This window comes from Vanessa tameamea, chromosome 8 (genome assembly GCF_037043105.1).
Source record: "Vanessa tameamea isolate UH-Manoa-2023 chromosome 8, ilVanTame1 primary haplotype, whole genome shotgun sequence".
Classification (NCBI taxonomy): Eukaryota; Metazoa; Arthropoda; class Insecta; order Lepidoptera; family Nymphalidae; genus Vanessa; species Vanessa tameamea.
Window position 1 is genome coordinate 7,281,556 of NC_087316.1, and position 25,912 is coordinate 7,307,467.

The following is a 25,912-nucleotide window of genomic DNA, read 5'->3' on the forward strand; positions in this document are numbered from 1 at the left end:
TCTATTTATAAAGTTTATTGTCTATCATGCCATTAATTTAAGTAAGTTCACTATTTAGTAGTCATTTAAAAACACGCTTTTAGAGGTATGTTCGAAATAGTCGGCGAGACATAATTGGGTATGAGGTTGTAGTGTCAAACAACAGATTATCATTTATTAACAACTGTCCCTGTGGCTTAATTAGGCCGGCGGAGTTTCTAGTGTTCGGCGGTACATTATCATTTCTTTGCAGATCTCCTTGGGATTTTGTTGGGACGGCGATGTTCGTAGCAATCGGCAACATATTATTGTTTCTTAGCTGGAACTCTTGCGGTTCATGTGGAGTAATGGCGGTGGTAGTGTTAAACAATGCTTTATAATTTATTAACAGGTGTCCTTGCGGTTTGTAAATCACTATTCCATCTGTATATACAAGTTGACCTCTCACATAAGTTTTCATCACTTTGCCAGTTAACACGCGATACATGTATGGACTTAGCTGCAGTACAAAAAATATCATAATTAATTTACAATTAGTTCTTAAACAAAAGTTAAAGACAACTCTTGTAAAAAAAATGACAATAATTCTTTTATGTCAATTAATAGTGTTTTGTAGTTTAATGTTTTGAATACCTTGTTTTTGTATAATATTATGTCTGGTGTGACGACAAATGAAGCTTCCGGGTCGAAGAACACAATGTCAGCGTCGAGACCCGGTTTCAATGTTCCTTTTCTATTCTGCAAACCACACAGATGCGCTGGGCCTGATGATAGGTAGTGGCTGACTGTACTTAGACTAAGCCCACGAGCCTTTGCTTCCGTCCAGAATAAAGATAACCCTGAGGATAATAAATTTGTACAACATACCTACTTATTGTTTTTACTTAAACAAACAGTTTGATTCGTAAGTTACACCAGAATATCGTGCAAGTTAGCTAAAATAAATATTGTTCAATCCAAAATTAGGGATTACTCTACTTACTTATCTAGTTAGGTACTTACCAAATTGAACAGAAGCAATTCCTCCCCAAGCAGTCATGAAATTAGGTCCTTTCAATGTTGCGATGGAAGGTGAATGATCTGATGCTATTAAATCAATTCTTCGTTCTTTTATGTATTCCCATAGTCGTTGCTAAAGTATAAAAAATATATCATTATCTTAATTATGTCTTTATGTAAGAAAATCGGTAAGAATAATTATTTTATTAGTTATTAATTTCAATTACGCTTACCGATGTAAACGCTTAAAATAAGATAATAATTTCTAGCTTATTAGTTCTACATATAATTCTTCTATATAATTTGGTTAACATAACTTTGTATTTTAAATGTTGAAAAAGAGTAACTACTGAGTTTTTTATCGGTTCTTTTCGGTAGAATCTACATTTCGAACCGGTGGAAGCTTCATTTAATATAGTTTGTAAAATTACGATTCAAAAGCGCCTGTGAAAGCCTATTTGTATAAGGTATATTTTGATTTTGATTTTTGCTTAATAGCTTATCATAAATAAAGAATTGTATATTTTTTTTGTTATATTATAATTATCTATGTTTTTTTAAATTTCTTTCATCTAAAGGATTTGTAATAAACCCGGCCGTAAAAAATCAAAGGGCATCAAATAAATGCATAATGAAACCTTGTTTGTGATATTTCTGATAGGTGGTGAACACTTGAACTCAGTGTGTCCAGGGGGAATCTGCTCAGAACTGAAAGTCAGGTAATGATGACAGGTCTCTGCAGTTACACCACCTCGCCAGCGTTTGGAACCAGCCTTTATCCTTTCTTCTCGCGCCGCTTCTAATATTGGTATAACACCTTCGGCCGACACATGAACGACATGCACATGCACACTACAAGTACCAAGAAACTAATAAATACTTTTCTGTATTTTACTCACACCACGAGACAATTGTAAGAAGATGCTATCCTAATTTATTATAGTATATTGTCATTATAAAACTTATTCATAGTTCAATTTTATATTTTAAAGATTATCTTTAATATAAGACCTACTTGGTGGTAGAACTTTGGGCCAGCTCCACTGTTTAGGTACCACCCACTCATGAGGTATTCTGCCACCAAATAGCAATATTTAGTATTGTTGTGTTCCGGCTTAAAGGATGAGTGAGCTAGTATAACTACGGGCACAACGAACATTACACCTTACTTAGCTAGGTGGGTGGCACATTGGCGATGTAAGAAATAGTTAATATTTCTGATTGCGCTAATGTCTATAGGCGGTGATGACTTGAAATCAGGTGACCACTTAAAATCAGGTGACCCATTTGCCGGTCCGCCTCCCTATTGCATTAAAAAAAGATAATTTGTAAAGATGTTAAAATTTCCAAAAAAATCTTACTCATATTTCGGAATATAGCTGGCTAGTAGTGATGCCGCATTGAGCTCCATTTCCGGAGGGTGAGATGCGAGGTACGTGCTGTACAAATTTGGATCTGTAATTATGGAGAAATAAAAGAGTCATAATAAATTACACTCAGTGTAGCCTCTGTAGTATTTCATACAATCAATGGAGAATTAAAATTTAAAAATATATTTACCGGGAACTTCACAATTCTCACATTCAGTATCATTACCGGCATTAATTGGTAGCTCGGTGTGGAACTGAAAATGAATTACTTGAATCGTTAGTTGCAATGGTATGAAACAAAAATACGATTTCAAGTTGATTTTTTCTTACAGCAATAACAACGTCAGATCCATTCAAAGTAGAAAAAATATTATCAAGTTCATCCTTTTCTACATTGGGAAACTCTGTGATTCCGCTGTCAATGAGATATCCCTTAAAACCGATGACTCCTGCTTCGATCATATTTTGTAGCTCCATCTAAAATTAATTAATATATAAGAATTAGGTTTTGAGTACTATTACTATTGTTATTTATGTATTCAGGCTGAAAATGTCCATTCCGTATATTTTATTTCTTTTTTCATACCTCGTTGCCCGGAATAATTCCTCCCCAAAATGCCACATCTATATACACCTCCTCTCTTGCAGTGGACGCTTTTACTTTTAAATTTTCGATTGATGTTGTTGGTGGAAATGAGTTTCTATTTAAAAATAATATATTTTACTAAAATTTAGAATCTAATCTGTGAATTTGTAGCTCTATTGGTATTTTATATTATCTAGTAAGTGTGTATATTTTTTAGCAGGAGATCTTCTGAATTCGTCTAGGTAGGTATTATCTACTTTTGAATGAGCTAATGCCATTACGGGCACAAGGTTCGTGACATCTTAGATCCCACGATCGATGACGTTTACGTTGACGGCCATTGACTTTGTAAGGACTGTCTATATTTTTGGTAGTCTGTCTATATGTCCTAAGCTAAACACTTACCATCAGATGGCTCATATAATCGTCTACCTTATTTTGCTTTAGAAAAATATATGCATATATTTATTTACAAATGTAAAATGTATGTATGTATATATTAAAAGTAGTTATGTCATAATATCTGGTAAAAAAACATGTAACTTATAACTAAGTATGAAGCCTTAGACAAGTAATCTTACATTGTGTTGCGCCAATAGCTATTTTACGATGCTTGACTTTAATTCATATACATTCAGCATTTAAGGATTAATAAATTTTACTTAAGATACTAAGTGACTACAATAAACTAAAAGGTACGTTGGCGAAGCTAAGTCCGGTCATAAGCTAAGAAATATATTCCTATTGAATTATGATTGAATAGTGAATATAAATAAGAAGAATACAAAATAATTATAGTAGGTATGTAAAATTCGAACCCAATAAAGCCAATAAGTTAAGTTAAGATATATATACTCTGTATAAGTAATCAAAATTTGGTTGTTGATAAGAAAAAGTATAATAAATGTATAATATTCTTACAAAGGCATATCGACAAGAGTAGTGATGCCGCCTGCAGCAGCAGCCCTTGTAGCTGTCACGTATCCTTCCCATGAAGTGCGACCGGGTTCATTGACATGCACATGTGAGTCAACTACCCCTGCCATTAAAGCCCAGTCGCCTCCATCTATTACCTTAAAAGTGAACAATCGAAAGAATATTGAAATATGAATATATAAATATTGGAACATATTTATGTCTAAAGCATAGTAATATCAATATAAATAAATGAGATGTTATTTTTTGTATTCGCGTACTGAAAAAACCAATATACCTAAAACTTATAACAGAAGATGTTTATGGGAAAATTATCTTATATTATACATGCCAGACAACGTGGGGTGGTTTTTTCCTAGCTTAATAAAGTATAATACAATATATATATTATACATTAATATACAATTAAGTAAACATTTAATGAAACTAACGAAATAGCGTAGTCCTATATCTATCGTATCGTTTTATTTACCTGTAAGGTATAATCATCTTCAAAGGTAAGTTCATCAATCGATTCCCGAGTGAATATTCCAGAGATAATTCCATTCTCATCCACGAGTACACCACCATCAAATTCTCTCGAATCTGTCACTACACGACGACTAAGAAATAATTGCCTTGACTTATTTTTTACTGGGAACCTTCTACACGAAATATCTGATACTAAATATAAAAAAGAATTAAAATCAATAAAAGTTTTTTTCCACACTTTAGTAGTATTTGAAATATAATTTTAAATACCTAAAAACGTTGCTAAAATAAATATATACAGCGCCGACATATTTATCGACGTTGATTTCTAACCGCGCTCTATATCTTACTGAGGGTTGCTGTAGAATCGTGACGCTTAATTCTAATACGAAATGACAATTAAAATCAATAATAATTTAAATTTAAGAATGCATACGAAAAATGTATACTTATAACCACTTACAAAATATTTACTTTACTGGGTGGTAGGGCCCTGTTCTAGCCCATCTGGGTAGGTACTATTCATTCATCAGATATTCTACCGCCCAAAAAAAGTACCCAGTATTGTTGTGTTCCGGTTTGAAGAATGAGTGCGCCAGTCTAACTACAGGCACAAGGGACACAACATCTTAGTTCTCAAGGTTGGTGGCGCATTGGCGATGTAAGACATGGTTAATATTTTTACTTGTCTATGGGTAGTAATAAATGTATATATAATAGTAATGGTGGCCACTTGCCATCAGGTGGCCCGTTTGCTCTTCCGCCAATCATTAAAAAAAGTTTAGCATAAGACATCTTATCGTTTTTTATTCAGTGTGATATTTTAGTACATATATTGCAATAATTAAAAAAATACTCTTAACAGTACATTTGACAACTTTCTTGCTATCTTTGCTATTTATAAATAAAAAAAAATATATATTATGAAGAAGTTAAGTCCTTAAAGTCTGCATAATTGCAAATAAATAAAACTAATTAATTTTCTAGTACGATTTGAGCGTTCTAGCTATGTATACCCGCGAAACAGCGCACATGTGGAGGATGATTATCGCGTCTGTTGTTCTCTGTGCCGAGTCAAACATAATCATCCACCATCTACGTGAACACGAGATCCTGAACTAAACTATGAACGATTTAACGTATGGACAATTTTTTGTTTGTTGTCGTTGTCGTTGTCTGAATGCACGGCGATTCAGGTAATAATCTGGAATCGGCTTAAAAATAATTCCAAAGATATAATGATTACAATATTTAAAAAAACAGGCAGAAATTCATATGAATTTCATTTGGTATCAGCCGAGGGCTTGCACAGATCACTTCGCTGCTTGTCATTGCCATGTGCACTCAAGCGTGTTCTATGAATCTATAGCGCGATTAAACGATCTTGTACTCGATAAAGTTAAAACCCTGAATTCAATTTCTCTTGTTACTGGTGACCCACCCCGGCTTCTCACGATTACAATTTAATTTATAAGTAGGTATATATATTTTAATCCTTATATTAATAAATGAATTGGAGAATTTTTTTTTTTTTTTTAAACTAATTTGTAATAGATAAATGAGGGTTATAATGAGTACCTTTGAAGAAAGACACATACTTTGTAAATTTTTCTGTTTTTTAAGACCTATAATTTAGTATTACAATGTTTTGATGTGATATTTTCTTGGTGATAGAGCTTTGTGCAAGCCTGTCTGGGTAGGTACCGCTCACTCATCAGGTATTCTACCGTCAAACAACAGTACTCAGTATTGTTGTGTTACGGTTTGAATGATAAGTGAACCAGTGTTACTACAGGCACAAGGGATTGGTGGCGCATTGACGATGTAAGGAATGGTTAATATTTTTACAGTACCATTGTCTATGGGCGGTGATGACCATTTACCATCAGGTGGCGCATATAACCGTCCACCAACCTATGCCATAAAAAAATCCATAGTAAAAGCACGCGTAACGTACGAGAACAAGTCAAAACACCGTCATAGCTCAGTCATTTTGTAGAAAATATTTACAAATGAAAAATATACACAATCCCTCGTCATTTATTGTTATTTCTGTCAGTGATTTAGAAGACGAAATCAGATCTGACAGAGACAGGAAGCGGCTTTGATTTACACTGTTTATAGATTGACGAATAGATATTGTATATATGTGTTCATAAACTACGTGGTATCGTCAAGTATATTAATTAGGTGAAAAGGAGGATTCAGTGTAGTGTTACGCAAACTGATACAATACGTAAATCCATTGGTCCTGCAACTGTCTGCGGCTGTGTCGGATTGCCATCTCATTGGCTTATGAGAAGGATAGAATAAAGAGTCTATCTCCTACGTAGCTGATTATTATCTTATGAGATGAGAAAATGTAACTACCTAACATGTACAAATTATGCCTATCAAAAGAATTGGATCAAGATGTTTTATGCCAGTTGACAAGAGATAGACCCATTGGGCAGGCGCGTGCGCACATACGTAAAAATACCTAATCTAAACGGCGACTTTGATAAACGCTCACCTTTTTAACCTCTTACGGCTTTTAAAAACTTTTTTTGTTCAGCTTACGTAAATACTTTTTTCTCAGTTCACACTCACGGATTTGACAAATACTGGAAGTACCTAGTATAAAAACACACGCTTCGAATGGCGTGTGATAAAAAATATAATTTTTAGTTTGGAGATTAATAGAAACTATTGTATATTCTAAAACACCATCAAACCATTTGTATACAAAATTTAATTTGAATCCGCCCAGTTGAACGAATGAAGTCCTTTTGACTGAATTTCTATCACGAATTGCATAATATAAACAGAATCGGTTAAATATCATATACCTTACAACGCTTGAAATTCGAAAATAATTTGTGTGCTAAAACATTTGCATGGCTGACCTAGTATTGAGATCAAAAACATTCTGAAAGAAAAATCTAGAAGATAGAAACAAATGACTTTACATTTTCACTGGACAGAAATTGGTCTGAGTTAAAAAAATGGCCTCGTCAACCATTTGCTCCTGATTAGAATCATAATCATTGTTAATAGTTGGCAGGCTTCAATTATTTTAATCTATGAAATCAATTAAAATCATGGAATTTCTTAAAAGAGGAATACCCTCTTTGTTTATGCAATGCTTGATGTTTTATTATAAATGCAAAAGTAACTCTGTCTGTCTGTATGTCTGCTGTCTGTTGCTCTTTAACGGCCAATCTACTGGACCAAATTTGATAAATTTGGTATAAAGCAAACTTGAATGTTTTTTATGTCTATCACCTGACAACAGTTTTATATATATGTATATATATATATAATATAGGCATTACACTTGTTTATTGATTGCAACAACATAAATATTTATTATTATTCAAGAATTATTATAAAGTTTTAAGAAGGTATTTTGACCTAATAAGTAAAATATAAAAGCCTAATAAAAACCTTATCTAGCAAAGGCCGATAAAAATTAGTTTTGTCAAGTCAAAGGGTATAAGTTGACTAAAACCGCTAGTATGTGTTTGGTTCCTCTCAGTCTTGGTTCTTCGGAATCGGACTTTTTTTCTAATGATGTAATATCAATGTGGAAATGCAGTTATTAATTGCAAAGTTAGTGTAATTCATTATTAAATATCATTAGTTTTTTCTGAATTAATGTGTTGATTATCTGAGTCTAATTTTGGATGTCATTATATTTAATAAATCTTTAAATATAAATAGTAATAAAATATTTTGCTTTCATTTAATGTGTCTGATATAAGAGGAAGGCATTGTAATGTTGCGATAACCCGATGTTGCGTTAATAGTGATTTCAATAAATAACAAACATTTTTCATAATCAATTTTATTTAAAAAACTACATAAGGTTATCATAAAACATTGGGTCGTACGTTGTCTTCTTATGTGATAAAATGTGATAATTTTAAGCATAACTATTACATAATAATGTAATCAAATATAAGATGACTATGCAAATGTAGGATGGTGCAAATCGTCCTCATAAGAGTACCACCACCAGTCAGTTAATGTCCCCAATGTGCAAAGGCAATTTCTACAATTCCTGACTGATTTAACTATGAAACTGTCCACCATATTTTTTTAAAAAACCTTCCGAGTCCAATATCTTAAAATTGTTTAGATTTTATAGTCAAATCAGCCAGGAATGATGGAAATTACAATCTCTAAATGGCATATCAATCTACCAGCCGACCTAACCAGTAACCCTGTTTGAATCTATCTCATTCGAAATTTGTTTATTTTGGCAAGGATTTATAGCTCACGTTTATTTTTTGTAAGATTTATAATAGGTCCTTACATATGAAATTAGCGTTTTGTCGTACTGACTACTTTGATCTGAAATATCTCGTTTTTGGTTAAGAATTCCAAATTCAAATTTATAAATTAATTTAGCTGGTACATTTGAGTTTTGAAAACAGTCATTCATTTGTTTTTTCCTCATAACTTTTTTTGGCGTCGCTTATTACCGCACAATGGTAAACATGAAATATCGGTATATTTACGAATAGGTACGAGTTCTACCGTGGCACCAGTGCTGCAGAAACAGCTCGAAGGAGCTTTTTGGTTTCAACATTTTCGTTCTGGAAATTTAGACCTTCAGAACCAACTCCGTGGACGGCCGGAGACCAAAGTGGTAAATGAAGAATTAAAAGCTATTGTGGAAGCGGATCCATCACAAAACACAGAGATAGTTGCAGGTTTCGGGGTAAGTGACAAAACTGTATTAATCCACTTGAAGCAAATCGGGAAAGTACAAAAACTTGAATGATGGGTGACATGAATTGAATAATGAAACATGAATTGATTGAATCGAACTTGTAAACACGCGTCGACTGTTGTGTTACTTTACTCAACCGATACAATAATGAAAGGATTACAAAAAACGATGGAGATATCTATTGTCAGCAACTGCAAACCATGAAGGAAGAACTAGCTGCTAAGCAACCGAGATTGTTCAATCGCTCTAGGCCACTGCTGCTTCACGACAACGCAAGACCACACACTGCACAACAAATCTACAAAGGGAAAGACTGCATCATCCACGTTACTCCCCGGACCTTGCTCCACCAGATTACCATTTTTTCCGGAATTTGAACAACTTCATACAAGAAAAAAAAATTCAACTCCGTTGCGGCAATCCCAACCGCCTTTAAAGAGTTTATTGATTCTCGCCCCCATGGTATTTTTAATAAAGGCATCAATGAACTACCTATGAGATAACGGTGCATACTTTGATTAATTAATAATATTTTACAAAAAAAAAATTGACTTTATATTCCTTCCATACAAAACGTCAATTTCATATGTAAGGACCTAATATTTATACAGTCAAAATCTGTTATAACAACATTGAAGGGACTACTCATATTTAGTCGTAACAACCGGTGATGCTTATTTTTTTATGAAGTGGTATTATTGAATGTATAGGTCATAGGTATTATTAGGCCAAATATATAAATGAATGAAATTAAATTATATTTCGTTTATTTCAATCAAAACGTATACGTATTAAGAAAGAACAATGTCATTTTCCTGTATGCATAAAATCTGTAATTTTAGTTTGGAACACTTCTGTCTTGTATACACATTTTGTAATTCACTTTGGAGATTAATCAGCGTATCGTTATAATTTCCTTGCATGTGAAACTGTTCATTAAAAAGAACAATCTTGCGTAATACACTAACAGCATTAAAACCATCATTCAAAGTTGCCACTGTAATTTGTTCATCAGTTCGTCATTTTCTTCGTCTTCAGCTGGTTGTTCTACAGATATAATTCTCCAAAAACATTAGCCAAATGTGGTCGTTTAATGCGATATTTCGTAGTAAGCAATGTCGTACAAAGAAATATTTTTGATAAGACAGTTATATAGCATTCAGCCGGGACCGGGATTATTCGATAACATTTATTCAAATTTTTTTTTGTTAAATATTTTTGTTCGTAGTTTATATAGTTGGAAAGAGTAACTACTCAGTCTCTAGCCTGTTCTCAGTAAAATCTGTAATCAGTAAAATCTTATTAAATATTAATTTTCGCTTATTACTTTTGAATAACTTTAATTCAGGTAAATGAAATACCTTTTATGCATTTTCATACTATTCGTGTTATATTTGTATAATACATATATGTATTTACCCCTTAAAATGATATCACCATACTAATATTATGAAGAGATAAGTTTAATTTGTTTTTATCACCTCGTATATGCTATTATTTTTATTATTAAACTGTTGTTCACGGAATTAAGATTATTTGCATACCGTTGTAAAGATAATTTAATAGGTCAGTACTTTTAGAAAATTTATTTAATGTGATAGAGAAGTCAAATAACATCAATAGTATAAAAACATTTCCCGTCAATCAAGTGTGAAACGTAAAAACATTTACATTTATATTATTATTTTATATTTTTAACTTTTTTTTTTTGAATTCGTTGCAGTGATTGTACGTGTAATGCGAATATCTTACTCCGTGCTATCTTACTCAGTGCTACTTAATAATAATTCATAAAAAAACATTGTTTTTTTATCCTTGAATAAATGAATATTTTGCAATAAGTATGTCAGTCATGAGTCGAGCACTGTTTAGATTTCCGATTTTTTTTTTTGATTTCACAAAAATACTGTATTTGTATAATATTGATATGGAATATTTGTATAAATTTTAGTTTTAGGAATGACATAGGTATTATAGGAATGAAATGTTAGCAGTGTACAATATAACTGAGCTGTTAACAAAAAGCATGGAATACGAAAATCAAAGGTTTAATTATCTTTATTCTTTCTTCGATTGGAATCGAATGAATGGAAAGTATAATTACTTAATTATATTTACTTTCTTTGTTTTGGAAAATAACGACATCGTTAGCAAGCAACACGTTGTATTTGAAGACTATTTCTGTTATTACAATTGATTGTATTTTAACTACAATAAATAAAAATCTACAGCTACAAATAAATACATATATGGGTCATATTAATTCATTCTAATATATCTATATTAGAATGAACTAATATGACCCATAATAAAATGAATAAATAATGTAAATAAGACAACGGTGGTAATTTGGTATGTATATGTATTTATTGCATTATTTTTTGAGTTTATACAGTTTGTCTAGAGATTTTATCAATTAAACAACACCTTATCATTTATTAACAGCTGTCCTTGCGGTTTTTCATATACTGCTCCATCTGTATATACAAGTTGACCTCTCACGTAAGTTTTCATGACCTTGCCAGTTAGCACGCGATACATATATGGACTTAGCTGAAATACAAACATATATTTTTTATTAAATAAAAATATAATACATAACTATTTAATAAAAATATACCGTAAAGGACAACGTTTGTTAAAACAATATTTGAATATTTTATACTTAAAATATTAACTTTTTATAAAAAGAATTTAATATTCTCTGCAAAATGATTTGCAACACAAAGCAGAATTTTCATAATATTTAATACCGATAAATATAAGTAGTTTATTGACAAGATTACCTTATTTTTGTAGAATATTATTTCTGGTGTGACGACAAACGAAGCTTCAGGGTCGAAGAACACGAGGTCAGCATCGAGACCTGGCTGTATGGTTCCTTTTCTGTTCTGTAAGCCGCACAGATGCGCTGGCCCTGCTGATAAGTAGTGGCTGACCGTACTTAGACTAAGCCCACGAGCTTTTGCTTCCGTCCAGAATAGAGACAAACCTGAGGATAATAATTTATATGTATATACAATAATATATCCGTATTCGATGTATTCAATTGTAATAAGCAATTTTTAGGAGAAATTTTGTACCAAACTCTAAACTGTACCGAACTTATATATAATTATTATTCTAATAATAACTATATACTTATTAGTAAAATATACATGATTGGAATAACAAACATTTCCCATTTAAAAGTTAGTTGGATATTTAAGGTTTTTTAAATCACTGATTCACTTACCAAACTGAACAGAAGCAATTCCTCCCCATGCGCTCATGAAATTGGGTCCTTTCATTGTAGCGACGGAAGGTGAATGATCTGATGCTATTAAATCAATTCTTCTTTCTTTTATGTATTCCCATAGTTGAAGCTAATACATAAATAAAAACCTTTTTAAATATCTTTATATATATTTAAGTAAAAATATTCTTGATACTAAATTTATTGATTACCAAATCTCGCAACCATATAACAAAAATATTTATTATATTCTTGTGGCGCCACGAAAAACAAAGAAAAAGATCTAATCATATTTATCATTACAATGATGTTTATGTCTACGTACAACAAATAATAAACAGCGGTTTATTATTATTTAAATGTTCATTTAAAGGTGACATCAAAAACCTTATCAATACTTACAAAAGTATGTTAAAGTGTCTCCTATTAGTTGTCTCATAATTTCAAGGAAAACATCATGTTACTGTTTTTACATATTTGAAACTTATAAGACAAAATTCAGACTATTAATAATTGAATTTAATAGATCACCAAATAAACATTTAACGGACCTTGTTGGAAATATTTCTAATCGGCGGTGAACACTTGAACTCAGTGTGTCCAGGAGGGATTTGTTCAGAACTGAAAGTCAGATAGTGATGGCAGGTCTCCGCTGTTACACCACCTCGCCAGCGCTTGGAACCAGCCTTTATCCTTTCTTCTCGCGCCGCTTCTAATATTGGTATAACGCCTGCGGCCGACACGTGTACTACGTGCACGTGCACACTGCAAGCAAGGAAATCATTAAATATATTCATCAACTAAATTAGTTGAGTTACGTATAGATAACTTATAAATGACTTTTGATATATATCTTAATATTGTTTTTCGTATTCATTGTGACAAAAAATAAAAGAATTACATTTTTGCTTCGTAAAGTTTTGGTTATTACTTCTAATACATTTCCGTAGTTTACGTAATCCAGGAGGCAAGTAATAAAAAAGTATCTGCATTATTATTTCTTTGTTATGATCGTTAATAGTTTCTTTCAAGTTATTTGATAGATATTTGTGTGATAAAATTACAAAAAAATCTTACTCATATTTCGGAATATAACTGGCTAGTAATGATGCCGCATTGAGCTCCATTTCCGGAGGGTGAGATGCGAGGTACGTGCTGTACAAATTCGGATCTGTAAATTTGGAGAAATATAAGATTCATAATAAATTAGACTCCGAGCCTCTGTAGTATTCCGTAAAAACAATGGCGAAATATATTAATTGCAAATGTAAGGAATTAAAATAAAAAAATATATTTACCGGGAACTTCACAATTCTCACATTGAGTATCATTACCGGCACTAATCGGTAACTCGGTGTGAAACTGAAAAAAAATTACTTAGATCATTACTTAGATCATTAGTTGTAATGGTATTTAACAAAAATTCAAATTCAAGGCCAATATATCTTACAGCCATCGTAACGTCAGATCCATTTAAAATGGAGAAAATATTATCCAGTTCATCCTTTTCTACATTGGGAAACTCTGTAATTCCGCTGTCAATGAGATATCCCTTAAAACCGATGACTCCTGCTTCGATCATATTTTGCAGCTCTATCTAAAAATAAACAATAAATACTAATTAGACTTTAAGTAAATACGTTTTCTCTTATATATTATGATTGAAACTACGTACTTACTAACTATTATACTTTATTTCTTAGCGACATACCTCGTTACCCGGAATCATTCCTCCCCAAAATGCCACGTCTATGTAAACCTCTTCTCTTGCAACAGCAGCTTTTATTTTTAAATTTTCGAGTGTTGTTGTTGGTGGAAATGAGTTCCTATATTATTTACAAAAAAAATAATATTTAGAATTCGTTAACGTATTTTTTTTATTACTATTATTATCATTGTTGTAATGGATTCCCTCCATATTTTCTGAGCTTTTATTAAAAAGATATTTTTTGCGTTGTTCTTGACCTTCATAATATACTGACCTTCTTACGTAATACAATGCGGCGGTATAAATTTATATTCAATGATAATTAAGGTGGGTTTCGAATTAATTACAATATCTAATCTAATTGAATAGGTTGAGGAAATTGTGTATAGTCTGTGCTAGTATGATTGTTGGTCTAAATAAAATATTTTATAATCTCACAGAGGCATGTCGACGAGAGTAGTGATGCCGCCTGCAGCAGCAGCCCTTGTAGCTGTGACGTATCCTTCCCACGAAGTGCGACCGGGTTCGTTGACATGCACATGTGAGTCAACTACCCCTGCCATTAAAGCCCAGTCGCCTCCATCTATTACCTTAAAAGGGAATGCATAATCAGAAAAATTGTTACAGAAATATCACAAGAAGATTGCATCCTAATTTAAATGTTCTAATCTTATTTAATTAACCAATAAGTCAATTTAATAACGAATGACTGTGACCAAAATGAACTGAAAATCATATTTATTTATTAAAGTTCATTAAAATTTTTGACAGTTTAAAATATATCTACTTTATTTTGACAGATCGACCTCATAAAAAAAAATGCTTAAAAAGTGAATACTATAGATGATATAGTATTCACTTTTTTAGAAAAAAAGAAGATAAATTCTATCATGTTTATTCTACACCGAACGTCTAAGTCAGCCTTTGGATTATACAGAAAGTTACGGTTAAGGACGGGGTCCGAACGCATCCTGTCCGGTTAGATGTAGCTCAAAAAATATATGGCACTAAAACTTATTGGGTATGGATTTAATAAAGCTTCTGGTTGAAATTGTAGAATATTACGTTAAGTTCACTGTATACCCATGTATCCCTGTTTTATTTACCTGCACGGTTGCACCATCAAACTTGAGTCCTTTAAGTGTTTCCCTTGTATATATTCCTGAAATAATTCCATCCTCGTCCACTAGTACACCACCATCAAATTCTCCTGAGTCTGTTACTACTCGACGACTTAGAAATAACTGTTTTGCTTGATTCTTTACTTGAAACCCTCTACACGAAATTTCTGCAACTGCACATAAAAAAATAGTACAAGATATTGTACCCAGACTTCAATATTTTTTTAAATGTTATTTATTTAAATACCTAAAAGCGCTGTTAATAGAAAATATATATATAGCGCCGACATATTGATCGACGTTGATTTCTCACCGCGCTCTATATCCTACTGAAGGTTCTTATAGAATCGCGACATTAAATTCTATTGAATAAAATACAAAAAAAAATGCCACGTGACCTAAGATAACATAAGCACAAATATATCTATGTAATAAGTAAAATTTATATTTATTTAAAAATAATATTTAATTATAGTCAATTTTATAATTAAATAAAATATATTTATAATTATATTATATATATTATATATATATTTTATAATTATATAAAATATAACCCGTAAATTTCCCACAGCTGGGCAATAGCATCCCCCTCCTGTTTTCTTGAAGGTTTGAAGCTTGAGCATTATTCTCTTGCACCAATAAACACGTGCACGAATAACATGTGGTATAATTTTATCCAACGTACTTAGGTTTTCTTACGGCCTTTTCCATTGGGGGTGCCATGACATTAATTTTTATAAATACAATATAAATGAATTCAGAGTCCCAAATTTTTAACAAAGTTTTCTACTAACTTGGATTACTGATAAAAACTATTAATATTTTGCGACTTTAGAAATCTCTTTTTTGTTTTAATTTAATATATTTTATACTATTAATAAGAGGCAGTCCAGTGTGTTTCATAAAACTACAAAAAACAATATGTGCAGATATTAGATAAGCTGGATGCCAATGCTTGGGAATGCTTTTGCTGATGGACTGGTTGCCTGCAAATATACTTTCTGAGCTAGTGATGATGATGCTAAGTATTGTTGTGCTTCTGATTATATCAATGGAAGCGCTAAATGGTCTCTTGAGCGTCGAACACCGAATGATATCAGACGGATCTATTTTATATTTAGATTTGATAAACATTAGAAGTGATATTCATTCAATTTTTCTTATATCTTTATTTAATATTTCTATATTATGTAGATGTATTATTAATATTTTCATGGTTTCACAAGAAAAAAATAAAAATATGTCTTATTCTTCGAATGACTGATTATATATTTATTATTATTATATATTTAAATGCTTGGCATGAAAATATAGATTTGACGCAGATTTATCGACGTTGATGCTAAATCTTGGTAATTAATTTAAATTAGCGTATTTAAGAGACGTGCAATAAATTTGAATATTTTATATTCTTTTTAATGTTGTTATAAAATATTCTTTTTTTTTAGTATTCATTATTCAATAGTCAATCGTATTAACATGATTCTTTTATAGAATGTACCTCTATAGAGGTACGGTAGGCACTATGTCGTACAACATACGATATGAAACATATACACATTGATCTGTTATTTGATGATGACAAAAAATATTTGATATAAACTAAATATTGAAGCGTCAATAGCGCAATGGTTTACGGACCGCCTAGCGATGTAAAAATTTGCAGGATTGGCCCCTTGGGCTTTTTTCATTCCCACTCCTAACACAAGTGATAAGCTTAAAAGGGGATAGGAATTTTAGTAATTCCTTAAAAAGAAAAAGTTTTTTTTATTTGTTATTTTACAAAATGTGTCCGTGATTTAGCCAGGCAACCCATTTGCAATTTATCATATGTATTCAACATACAATATATATATATTATCACCAAATAACAGATGAGTATGTATATTCATTATATCGAATCTCTGACTTTTAAGAGTCTCTTTTCAATGTGATATATTAATACATATTACAAAACAAAGCCCCTCCGCGTCTGTCTGTCTGTCTGAACGCGATAAACTCAGAAAATACGATAACAGATGTTTATACGGCTTCTACCAATGTCGGTTAGATTAATGATGAAGGTTCATTATAATTCGTAATGATTTTGTTGAAATTGGTTGGAATATGACAATAATTAATTATCGAAGATATCGGAAATCGTACCGACACATACAAGTGCACCCGAAGAAACATGTCTTTGAGAAGTCGTGATTTTGATAAACTCTCTTATTCAGACTCAGACTCATTATCATACTTATATAATAATAAAAGCTGTGTTTGGTTTTATCTCTGAATTATTAAAATTTCCTAACAAACGAAAAAACATTATTAAGTAAAAAATAATTTGACTTGATTTAAAATTAATAAACTGTTTTGTTACGTGAAATTTCAGGTGCTTACCGGGATTTGAACCCACCATCTTCGGTTAAGATTCGCTGGGTTCACAATATTATTATATGTATGTATGTAATTGTTGTTACTAGATTTTTTATAATATCGCCAAACAAGTCTTTGTCGCATCTGTTTGTAGTGTCTGATTCATACTCTCTGCTAAATGGACGAATGCTTCATGTCGTTTGTAATAACAATACAGGTAAACTTTATTTTTTCTTACTGGCATAATCTAATGGGACTATAATCGGTGCAATGAGTTAGAGTTCAGGCGCAGAACCAACGTTTTACAGTAATTTCCATCAACTTTCAAAACCGTCAATTTCTAATGTTCGTACTTTTGCAGAGAATTACTTGAGAGAAACATTAAATAATTTAGACCAATTAGGTTTGATCTCGAGTAGTAATTAACCACTAAACTAGTGAGACAGTAATGTGTTTTGTAATGTTTCGTAAGATTCAGATTCATTAGCGATAACGACTCTCCGAAAGTTTACTTACCAATAACTTTTACTACGTCATCGATATAAACCTGACTTATTCCTATATATGCTGCTGATCAATAAAGAAGTTAACAGTAAATATCGAGACTCTGATGATCCCTCAAGTATAATTGCATACATACGTAAATATTTAAAACGTCGGCACTGAACTGCTACTTTCATGGTTTATAAAGCAAATTTAAATTTACTTGATCGATTTAAATTATGGTTAGTAAAAATAATAATAAATTATTGTACGTTTGTTTACTAAGACGTGTAATTTAATATTATGTAACTTTTATAATAGTATGTGTTGTATTACACAAATATGTGTGAAAAAGATACAAATGTTTTGTAATTCAATATTATTCTATTTCTCTTCCTTTTTTAGTTTATTAATATAATTGAGTTTATTTAATCAACTCAAACAGTAAATATCGGTACATTTGGCTTTGAAAATGTGACACTAATAAGGTAAATAATAAAATATTAATTTAACAATCGATATTATACATTCTAAATTAGAAAGTTTTAATTAAAATCTTTGAGCAACAATTTTCCATTTGGTTGTCCGATGACTTCTCCGTCGGCATAGATTAGTTTTCCGCGCAGATACGTCTTCTTTACAACACCTTTTAATTCTTTTCCAATGTAAGGCGTCAACTGAAATAAACACAGTGTTCATCATTTTTAGTATTTATTTTAGGAACTCTGTATTAATAAGTAATAAATAATGATAATGGTAGTAATCAATGGTTTGAACAACTGCAACACAGTTTTAACTTTCAGTATATTTATATTTATTTCTATCTACTAATACAAAGCAACAATCTAAGAGTTAACACAAAATGCCTAATATTTAACTTTCTAATTGAAAATGTTTTTTTCTTAAGTATTTATTAAATTGTGTATGTACAGGGGTATGTTATAAAGTTGAAAATCTTAATATATTAACTCGTATACAAAAAGGTAAAAAAAAACTATTGTTACGCCTTTCAATTTATTTATTTTGAAGGTTTTTGCATGGAATAATTCTAGAAAATAATGTTGCCATTGTATTTTATTATTACTTGGGTATTTATTATATTCTTTCTTGATTTGTTTCACATCGTTGATTATAACACTGTTGATTAGTCTAGTCTCGTGAAGGATTTTGTTTAATTTGCTATGCTGTGTTATGTTTAAAATTATATGTAAAACATATTCTATTGTTTGACATAATTCGTTAATGTCACACACTGGACTCAGCTAATTGATTATATCCACTCGTTTCAGCACTTGAATGCATAAATGCTGAGTGAAACGTAATACTCTTGCGGTGAGTTTGTTTTTATCTATATTAAAGTACCTCTTATCTGTTTGTCTGCTGCTTTTTCATGGCAAAACCGAATAAAATTTGGTATGAAGTAAATTTGAACTCCACGAAAGGACGTACTACGTAGGCTACGTTTTTATAACTAAAACTTGACGACCAACTCCAAAGTAGCGAACGAAGTCGCGTGCGATAGCTAGTATCATCATCATCCTCCTGCCCTTATCCCAATTTACTTGGGGTCGGCGCAGCATGTCTTCTTCTTCCATACTTCCCTATCTGACGTAATCTCACAAGTAACATTTTTTCCAGCCATATCATCTTTCACACTATCCATCCATCTTTTCATTGGTCGTCCCCTTCCTCTATATCCATCAAAGTTCATGCTCAAGACTTTTCTCACAAAATGATCCTCATTCCTCTAATATCAAAACAAGGCATTAACTACTATAAAATATAAAAACCCATCTGATGTCTTTAACTTATTCTTTACTTCGACCTTAATTCAAGTAAACTAAATAATCACACAATTGATTTGTATTCAACTCTTCCCACAATCATTTGAACTCGTTATCTTTGAAGCTGTTAATGATATGGTAATTACAAAAACATTGTATCACGAGATCTAAGTAAGTAAAATCACGAGCCAAAAATTATATGTATTAAATGTTGTGAGCGAAAAAATATTTACAACTTCGACGATGGTGATATAAAATAATGACGTAATTGCCAACTTTATTATAATTTTCTGTTAAACAAGGAATATAAGAGTATTTTAATTAGAAATTAGAATTTGTGCATTCATGTCTGAATAGGTTCCACCCACTATACAACGTATTATTGTGTTCCAGTTTGAAGGAAGCGCTAGTGAAACTACAGTCACGAGGGACATAACATCGAATTTCCTAAGGCGCATTGGCGATGTCAGGTTTGTTTACAATATTACAGCTCCAATGATTATGGGCGGTGGTGACCAGGTGTGTCCCAATAGATCGTCCGCGTACATATAAAATTAAAAAAGTAGCTTTAGGTACGTACGAGGTATATTTCCCTGTTCACTTGTTAACACTCTTCTAGCGTGTGGGTACTTATACATCTTAATTATGACATTGAGCGAGTAATTTCTTTAAAATGATACCCATTATTTGTATTTAAAAATATACCCATTTAATGTTATATTATTTATATTATGAAAAAGCAATCATGCTTACATAATTCAGAGTATTTTGACTTATATTATTTGCCAGAAGCAAACTTGCACCAATGGTGTAGAGAGAGCACTATGTCTCCATGTAGAGCAATAGTCTCGAAATTTCAAATTGCTATAATGATAGCCGAACTCTTTTATTAAACTAGGTAAAAAGATAAAAGGCATAGAATTATGTCAATTAAAAATACGCTGATTTGTCCTCATTCCTATAACGCTGGGCCTAAGTGTGTAATCATCTGTAAAACATTTCAAAAAGTTTTTGGATACGGCGAAACCCAATCACAGTGATAACGATTCTACAATCCACACCTTGGATCCGTCTAATGTATGAAGCTCGTTATGATGTGGCTGGAGTGATCGCTATAGTTAAGGGGTATTCGAATGACGAAGAAACAGAATTCTGTAAAGCTGTCGACAATTTAGCTTCTCATTTTATGTTGCAATCAAATAATTTAGTATCATAATTACCTTATTCTTATGACGAATGATATTGGAGGTTACAACAAAGGATTCATCGGGGTCGAAGAATACTAGATCAGCATCAAGACCTGCTTTAACCATTCCTTTACGATTTTGTAAGCCGCATAATTGAGCTGGACCTACACTCAAGTATTTGCTTATCGACCTCATATCTAAGCCACGAGCACTGAGTTGCGTCCAAAATAAAGAGAGACCTGTAAAAAAGTCAATTTTAAATGTTTCTAGTCTTGGTTTATCTGAATAAATTAAACTTTGAAATAGTCTAACCGAATTGTACTGAAGATATGCCGCCCCAAGCTTCTAAATTATTGCTGCATTTGAGTTCAGGGGTACAAGGCGAATGATCTGACACCACCATATCTAACTTATCTTCTAATAAAAACTTCCATAATTTCTCCTATCAATATAAGATGACTAAATTAAAAACCAACTCTGCTCTATTTACCTTTTTTTTAAATTATTAAGTACTTTAAATTAAAAAAAAAACCGTCACAATTTTAATAAAATTACTCCCTGCGCTGCTATTGCGATTTCATGCACAGCTGATTCTAATTATTTCAATAGACCATAAACTTGTCTTTGATCTGAACAAAGGATATTATAGTACCTACTGGAAACTTAATTTTTATTTGTATTTGAATTAATTTTATCTGTTAACATAACACAAAAACGAACTTTATTATTCATATCTCTAATCGGCGGTGCGCATTTGTACTCGCTGTGACCCCGTGGAATCTCATCAGCACTCAATGTCAGGTAATGGTGGCACGTCTCTGCAGTCACTCCGCCGCGCCACGCATCGTGTCCTGCGGCGACGCGCGCTGCTCGCGCCTTCTCAAGCAAGGGCACAACCGCCGATGAAGAGACGTGTACGATGTGGACCCGAACACTTTCAATTACATCATATTATATTAATACCTTTAATTAATTATTGTTATTAATACCACAAACATTTGTTCGACAAATTGCTATTATTATTGGATAGGCATATTTAATTTTTGCATAAATATAACAAAATATTACGAAACCGACTTCGTTTTCCCCAAAAAGTCTGTGATCAGCGTGATTGCATTCAGTTCCATTTTAGGCGGTCGCGATTGAAGGTATGTCTTATATTCTTCGGGATCTAAAACAATAAAAAAGCTATTAATAAATCAAGTAGATTTATTTCACACAGCATATGTAATAAAATTTTATCGAATTTAAGCACCGTGCTCATTATGTGAAATTTGTTTTCAAATTACAGATTACAGACAAATAAATATTTTTATGTGGTTTTGTTAAGCTCGTGTCGATTTGAAACATTGCAAGTAGAAGACAAGACAATAGCTTGGTAAATCAGACATCATCCACCATCAAACTAATCTAATTTTAAATAGCTATTGATAAACCATCGAGTTTGGACTAATTTCGTTTGTTATTAAAGAATTCCATAAATTACAACGGGTGACAAGGGTCTGATGATGGAACCGAGAGGTAGATGTAATTAAAAAACTTCTAGAGTTACTAGTAAGCCAATGCGATCAGACGATGTAACAAAACTTATGGTGTCGGACAGCACATGACTTCTCCGGATTTTTAATTAAGCACGTGTAAATTTGCAATTGAAACGTGCTTTAAAAAGCCAAACATTAATGTACAAAAAAAAGAGAACTAAAAATTTGATATTATAATCCGAAAAGCACTTTTAAATACCAATAAAAAAAAATCCCCTAACTTTTTACCTATATTGTTATTGAGCATTTAATTGAAGGTGTTTTTCGCTTCTTTTATCACGTATATTTTTCAACAGAACTTCTATGCACAGTCTAAAAAAAATTATTAACTTCAAAATCTGCTTGAATACAGGTACACTCTATTATAATTATATATAAATTTGTTTATTGCTAATAATTTAACACACAAAAATTAAAAATAAAATTACTAATCATAAATAATATTTCTGGGATGTAAATAATGTTTTAGAATCATACCTTCTTCAGTAGTATCAGTTTTGGTACAAGACTCATCTTCAAGTTCGGCATGGAACTGTAAAAACATTTATGTACATAATCAAATTTTTATTCATTTATAAAAACAAAACAGTCTTTGTATATAATTACAATCTTAAGGCCTTGAGTGGTTAATGTCTTTAGGTAACATTTGGTCAAAAGTGTTTGGGAGTTTATAAAGCATTAAAAGATTAGTATGTAGTATTGCTGTTACAAATAACGGAATTCGGTTCTTGACATGCTGCATGTTAAATCCAAACAACGGCGCAAGATTCTTTTGGAATGTTTAAATACAATTTGGTTACATAATGTGAATTCGATTCGATGACCGAATTATATTATGCGATATACTCGTATCAACTCACGATTCATGAAAGATTATTTAAAACAAAGTCTGCGTGAGTAGATTTAATCAAACTTACCGCCAAAACTGATCCGGTTCCTTCAAGGGCATCAAATGCCAATTCCAAATCCTTAGGGCCCACATTTGGAAATTCATCCACACCACTCGGGCATAAGAAACATTTGAATCCTACGACTCCAGCTTTTACTAAATCGCGTAGTGAATTCTATAATTAAAAGCAAAAAATGGAAGTTTACAAATCTTTGTTGTATTCAATCTTTGTTACTTACTAACTATAGGTACTGCTGCTACTACGACTATTATTACAAGAGAGCCGTAATTATTCATAATATTATTATTAGATAACCTTTGTTTGTTTATGGTTTTTAAATGTGCCAACATGGCACAGATTATGTCGCCCATCATTCATCATTATAATATAGACGTGTCTTATCATGGCTTGTCGACATTTTCGAGTGATTTTGATGCGACAATATCTGTTATGATAATGAAATAAAAATCTTCCTGAAACATGTTGAGGATCGAGAAAAAAATAAATTCAGGTTTTATAAGATTAATAAAATATGTATTTATAAATCTGACCTTACCTGATTGCCAACGATGACTCCGCCCCAAAATCCAACATCGACATAAACATGACCTTTAGCGGATTCCGCTTTAATCTTAAGATTTTCCAATGTTGTTGTCGGTGGAATAGAATTGCTGAAATGTTAATATAAAAATCTTACGCCAAGTTGTCTCTCACTGTGTTTTTTTTACGACTAGTGGGTAAATTTGTCTTAAAATTGAGCGACACCTATGAGCTGGATTTTAGGTCTTGGCATTAAAAACAAGGAGATACGTATAAGTTAAGACCAACTACTTTTTAAAATTACACAATAAATCAATAAATATTCAAAATATATGAATTTTTACAGAGGCATATCTACAATTGTCGTTATGCCGCCAGCGGCCGCAGCGTTAGTTGCAGTCCGAAAACCTTCCCAGGCAGTTCGACCCGGCTCGTTAACGTGTACATGAGAATCTACAACCCCTGCTATGAGGGCCCATTCTCCACCATCTATTACCTACAATAAAAATACATAGATGACAATAATTGATTAAAATAAAATACAAGGATTTAATTAATAAATCAGTTGTAATAATTTATTATTTGCTTGCATTAAGAGCACTATGTTTGTTTCTAATCAAAATGATCTTTAGAATTTCAAACAATTAAATATAAAAGATTAAAAGTCAACGAAAGACATTTAAACACAATAAAACAGTTTGTATTTTGGGTAAGAAGCAATAAAATGTTTTATTCTTAAAGGATAAGTTCAAGGTTCAATATATAATTTATTATGTTTTTTTTTTCATTTATTACAAGATTTAAATACCTAATAAGTGTAGATATAGAAAGTGTATCCTAATTACTTCTGGTTGTCACAACTAAATATATCAAGGATTAAACTTACCAAATCTTTCAAAAACTTTTGGTTTCTGTATAACGTAATAAATAATACTAAAGTATATTGGAATTTGTTCAATAATTCAAGCCATTTAAAATAAATTTAAATTAAATATTAGTCAGTCATTAGTCACTTTAAATTCTTCCTCAAATAATTAACAGATTATACATCAGGAGCTAATACGAACAATTATTGATTACTAAAGATTAACACAAAATCTTTCAGAGTAAAATAGAAATGTATGGGACCTGGGTTTATCCCTCAAAAGTAAATATTTATATATACTACTGAATAGCTTTTCGTGACGATCATTCGTTATTATTACGATAAAGTTTAACAATAATCATTTATAAATTATTTTTTTTGACAAAAGTCATCTAATTCAGACATGATTAATTACTTTTTATTAAAGAAATCAATTATCTTTAGAAAATATTATTATTGTACTAACTAAGCAGCTAAAAGAATAAATCTCCAATCTCTACAAAGTTCCAGATATATTGATACAATTACATTTAGACATATACAAGTATCCTTGGTTAGAAGTCAAGCTCCGTCTTACTATACAGATTTTATAGAAAACAATTCTAACTGTAACTAATAAACGTAATCACTTTTCGAATAAACGGAGAATGACTAGCGCCATTATAAATAACCAGATGTATTTAAGTCTTAATATTATTTTGCATTTTTTTCCTTCGCTGTTGACAAAAAGTGGAGATTGATTCCGTTGTTAATTTATTTAAAATGTTAAAGTTCAGATCAAATTTGTATACCAACAAAAAAGCGGCTACTTAATTTTTTTATTGTTGTAAATGTCTAAAGCTAATAATAAATTGAAATGTTACATAGATTAAAAAAATGCATAACTACGCTGTTTAGGTATAATTCAGTCCAGTATGAAAAAATAACATTAAAAATATCGGCTTTTCACGATTAATAATTAATAATATTAAGGAAAGATATAAAAATAGATTTAATTGTAATGACGATCAGAAACGATTAGTTTACATTATAACAGCCTTTTTAAGTATATATATATTACTCTTTATTAGTATATATGTATATAATATTAGTTTTATTTAAATAGAGTTATCGTTAAGTTACGATATGATAGATACTGA

At 31.4% G+C, this 25,912-nt stretch overlaps 3 protein-coding genes across 4 annotated transcripts in view; all 3 read right to left on the reverse strand.

Annotated features, from left to right (window-relative positions):
• Nucleotides 1-61: 61 nt before the first annotated feature.
• Nucleotides 62-4,729, reverse strand: LOC113400059 (allantoinase-like). The gene is made up of 11 exons (XM_026639438.2): nucleotides 4,612-4,729; nucleotides 4,343-4,533; nucleotides 3,856-4,007; nucleotides 2,935-3,049; nucleotides 2,679-2,825; nucleotides 2,539-2,602; nucleotides 2,340-2,433; nucleotides 1,617-1,830; nucleotides 982-1,111; nucleotides 613-818; nucleotides 62-478 (listed from the first exon to the last, which is right to left on the reverse strand). The coding sequence occupies exons 1-11, from the start codon at nucleotides 4,649-4,651 to the stop codon at nucleotides 80-82; spliced, it is 1,752 nt and encodes a 583-aa protein (XP_026495223.2). The 5' UTR covers nucleotides 4,652-4,729; the 3' UTR covers nucleotides 62-79.
• A 6,674-nt stretch (nucleotides 4,730-11,403) lies between these two features.
• LOC113400060 (allantoinase-like) lies at nucleotides 11,404-15,482 on the reverse strand. Its single transcript, XM_026639439.2, has 11 exons — nucleotides 15,370-15,482; nucleotides 15,108-15,295; nucleotides 14,440-14,591; nucleotides 14,005-14,119; nucleotides 13,744-13,890; nucleotides 13,592-13,655; nucleotides 13,371-13,464; nucleotides 12,845-13,058; nucleotides 12,294-12,423; nucleotides 11,845-12,050; nucleotides 11,404-11,611 (listed from the first exon to the last, which is right to left on the reverse strand). The coding sequence occupies exons 1-11, from the start codon at nucleotides 15,410-15,412 to the stop codon at nucleotides 11,471-11,473; spliced, it is 1,494 nt and encodes a 497-aa protein (XP_026495224.2). The 5' UTR covers nucleotides 15,413-15,482; the 3' UTR covers nucleotides 11,404-11,470.
• A 2,973-nt stretch (nucleotides 15,483-18,455) lies between these two features.
• The window catches only part of LOC113400061 (allantoinase-like), a 153,117-nt gene continuing 145,660 nt past the window's right edge, over nucleotides 18,456-25,912 (reverse strand). For both annotated transcript variants that reach the window (XM_064215633.1, XM_026639440.2), the window contains exons 2-10: nucleotides 24,253-24,404; nucleotides 23,925-24,039; nucleotides 23,396-23,542; nucleotides 22,956-23,010; nucleotides 22,015-22,108; nucleotides 21,658-21,871; nucleotides 21,250-21,379; nucleotides 20,971-21,176; nucleotides 18,456-18,643 (exon numbers count right to left, since the gene is read on the reverse strand). In XM_064215633.1, the coding sequence (XP_064071703.1) occupies nucleotides 18,512-18,643; nucleotides 20,971-21,176; nucleotides 21,250-21,379; nucleotides 21,658-21,871; nucleotides 22,015-22,108; nucleotides 22,956-23,010; nucleotides 23,396-23,542; nucleotides 23,925-24,039; nucleotides 24,253-24,260 (1,101 nt within the window). In that variant the 5' untranslated portion in view covers nucleotides 24,261-24,404 and the 3' untranslated portion in view covers nucleotides 18,456-18,511. The remainder of the gene's footprint in view (nucleotides 18,644-20,970; nucleotides 21,177-21,249; nucleotides 21,380-21,657; nucleotides 21,872-22,014; nucleotides 22,109-22,955; nucleotides 23,011-23,395; nucleotides 23,543-23,924; nucleotides 24,040-24,252; nucleotides 24,405-25,912) is intronic.

Excerpts from the sequence above, each read along its gene's own strand:
- LOC113400059 (XM_026639438.2), bottom strand. The coding sequence starts at position 4,651 with ATGTCGGCGCTGTATATATTTATTTTAGCAACGTTTTTAG. Across the intron at positions 2,603-2,678 it reads GATCTGACGTTGTTATTGCT|TTCCACACCGAGCTACCAAT; the intron begins GTAAGAAAAAAT and ends ATTCATTTTCAG. Across the intron at positions 1,112-1,616 it reads TCAGAAATATCACAAACAAG|CAACGACTATGGGAATACAT; the intron begins GTTTCATTATGC and ends TTTATACTTTAG.
- LOC113400060 (XM_026639439.2), bottom strand. The coding sequence starts at position 15,412 with ATGTCGGCGCTATATATATATTTTCTATTAACAGCGCTTTTAG. Across the intron at positions 14,120-14,439 it reads ACTCTCGTCGACATGCCTCT|GAACTCATTTCCACCAACAA; the intron begins GTGAGATTATAA and ends TAAATAATATAG. Across the intron at positions 13,891-14,004 it reads GAATGATTCCGGGTAACGAG|ATAGAGCTGCAAAATATGAT; the intron begins GTATGTCGCTAA and ends GTTTATTTTTAG.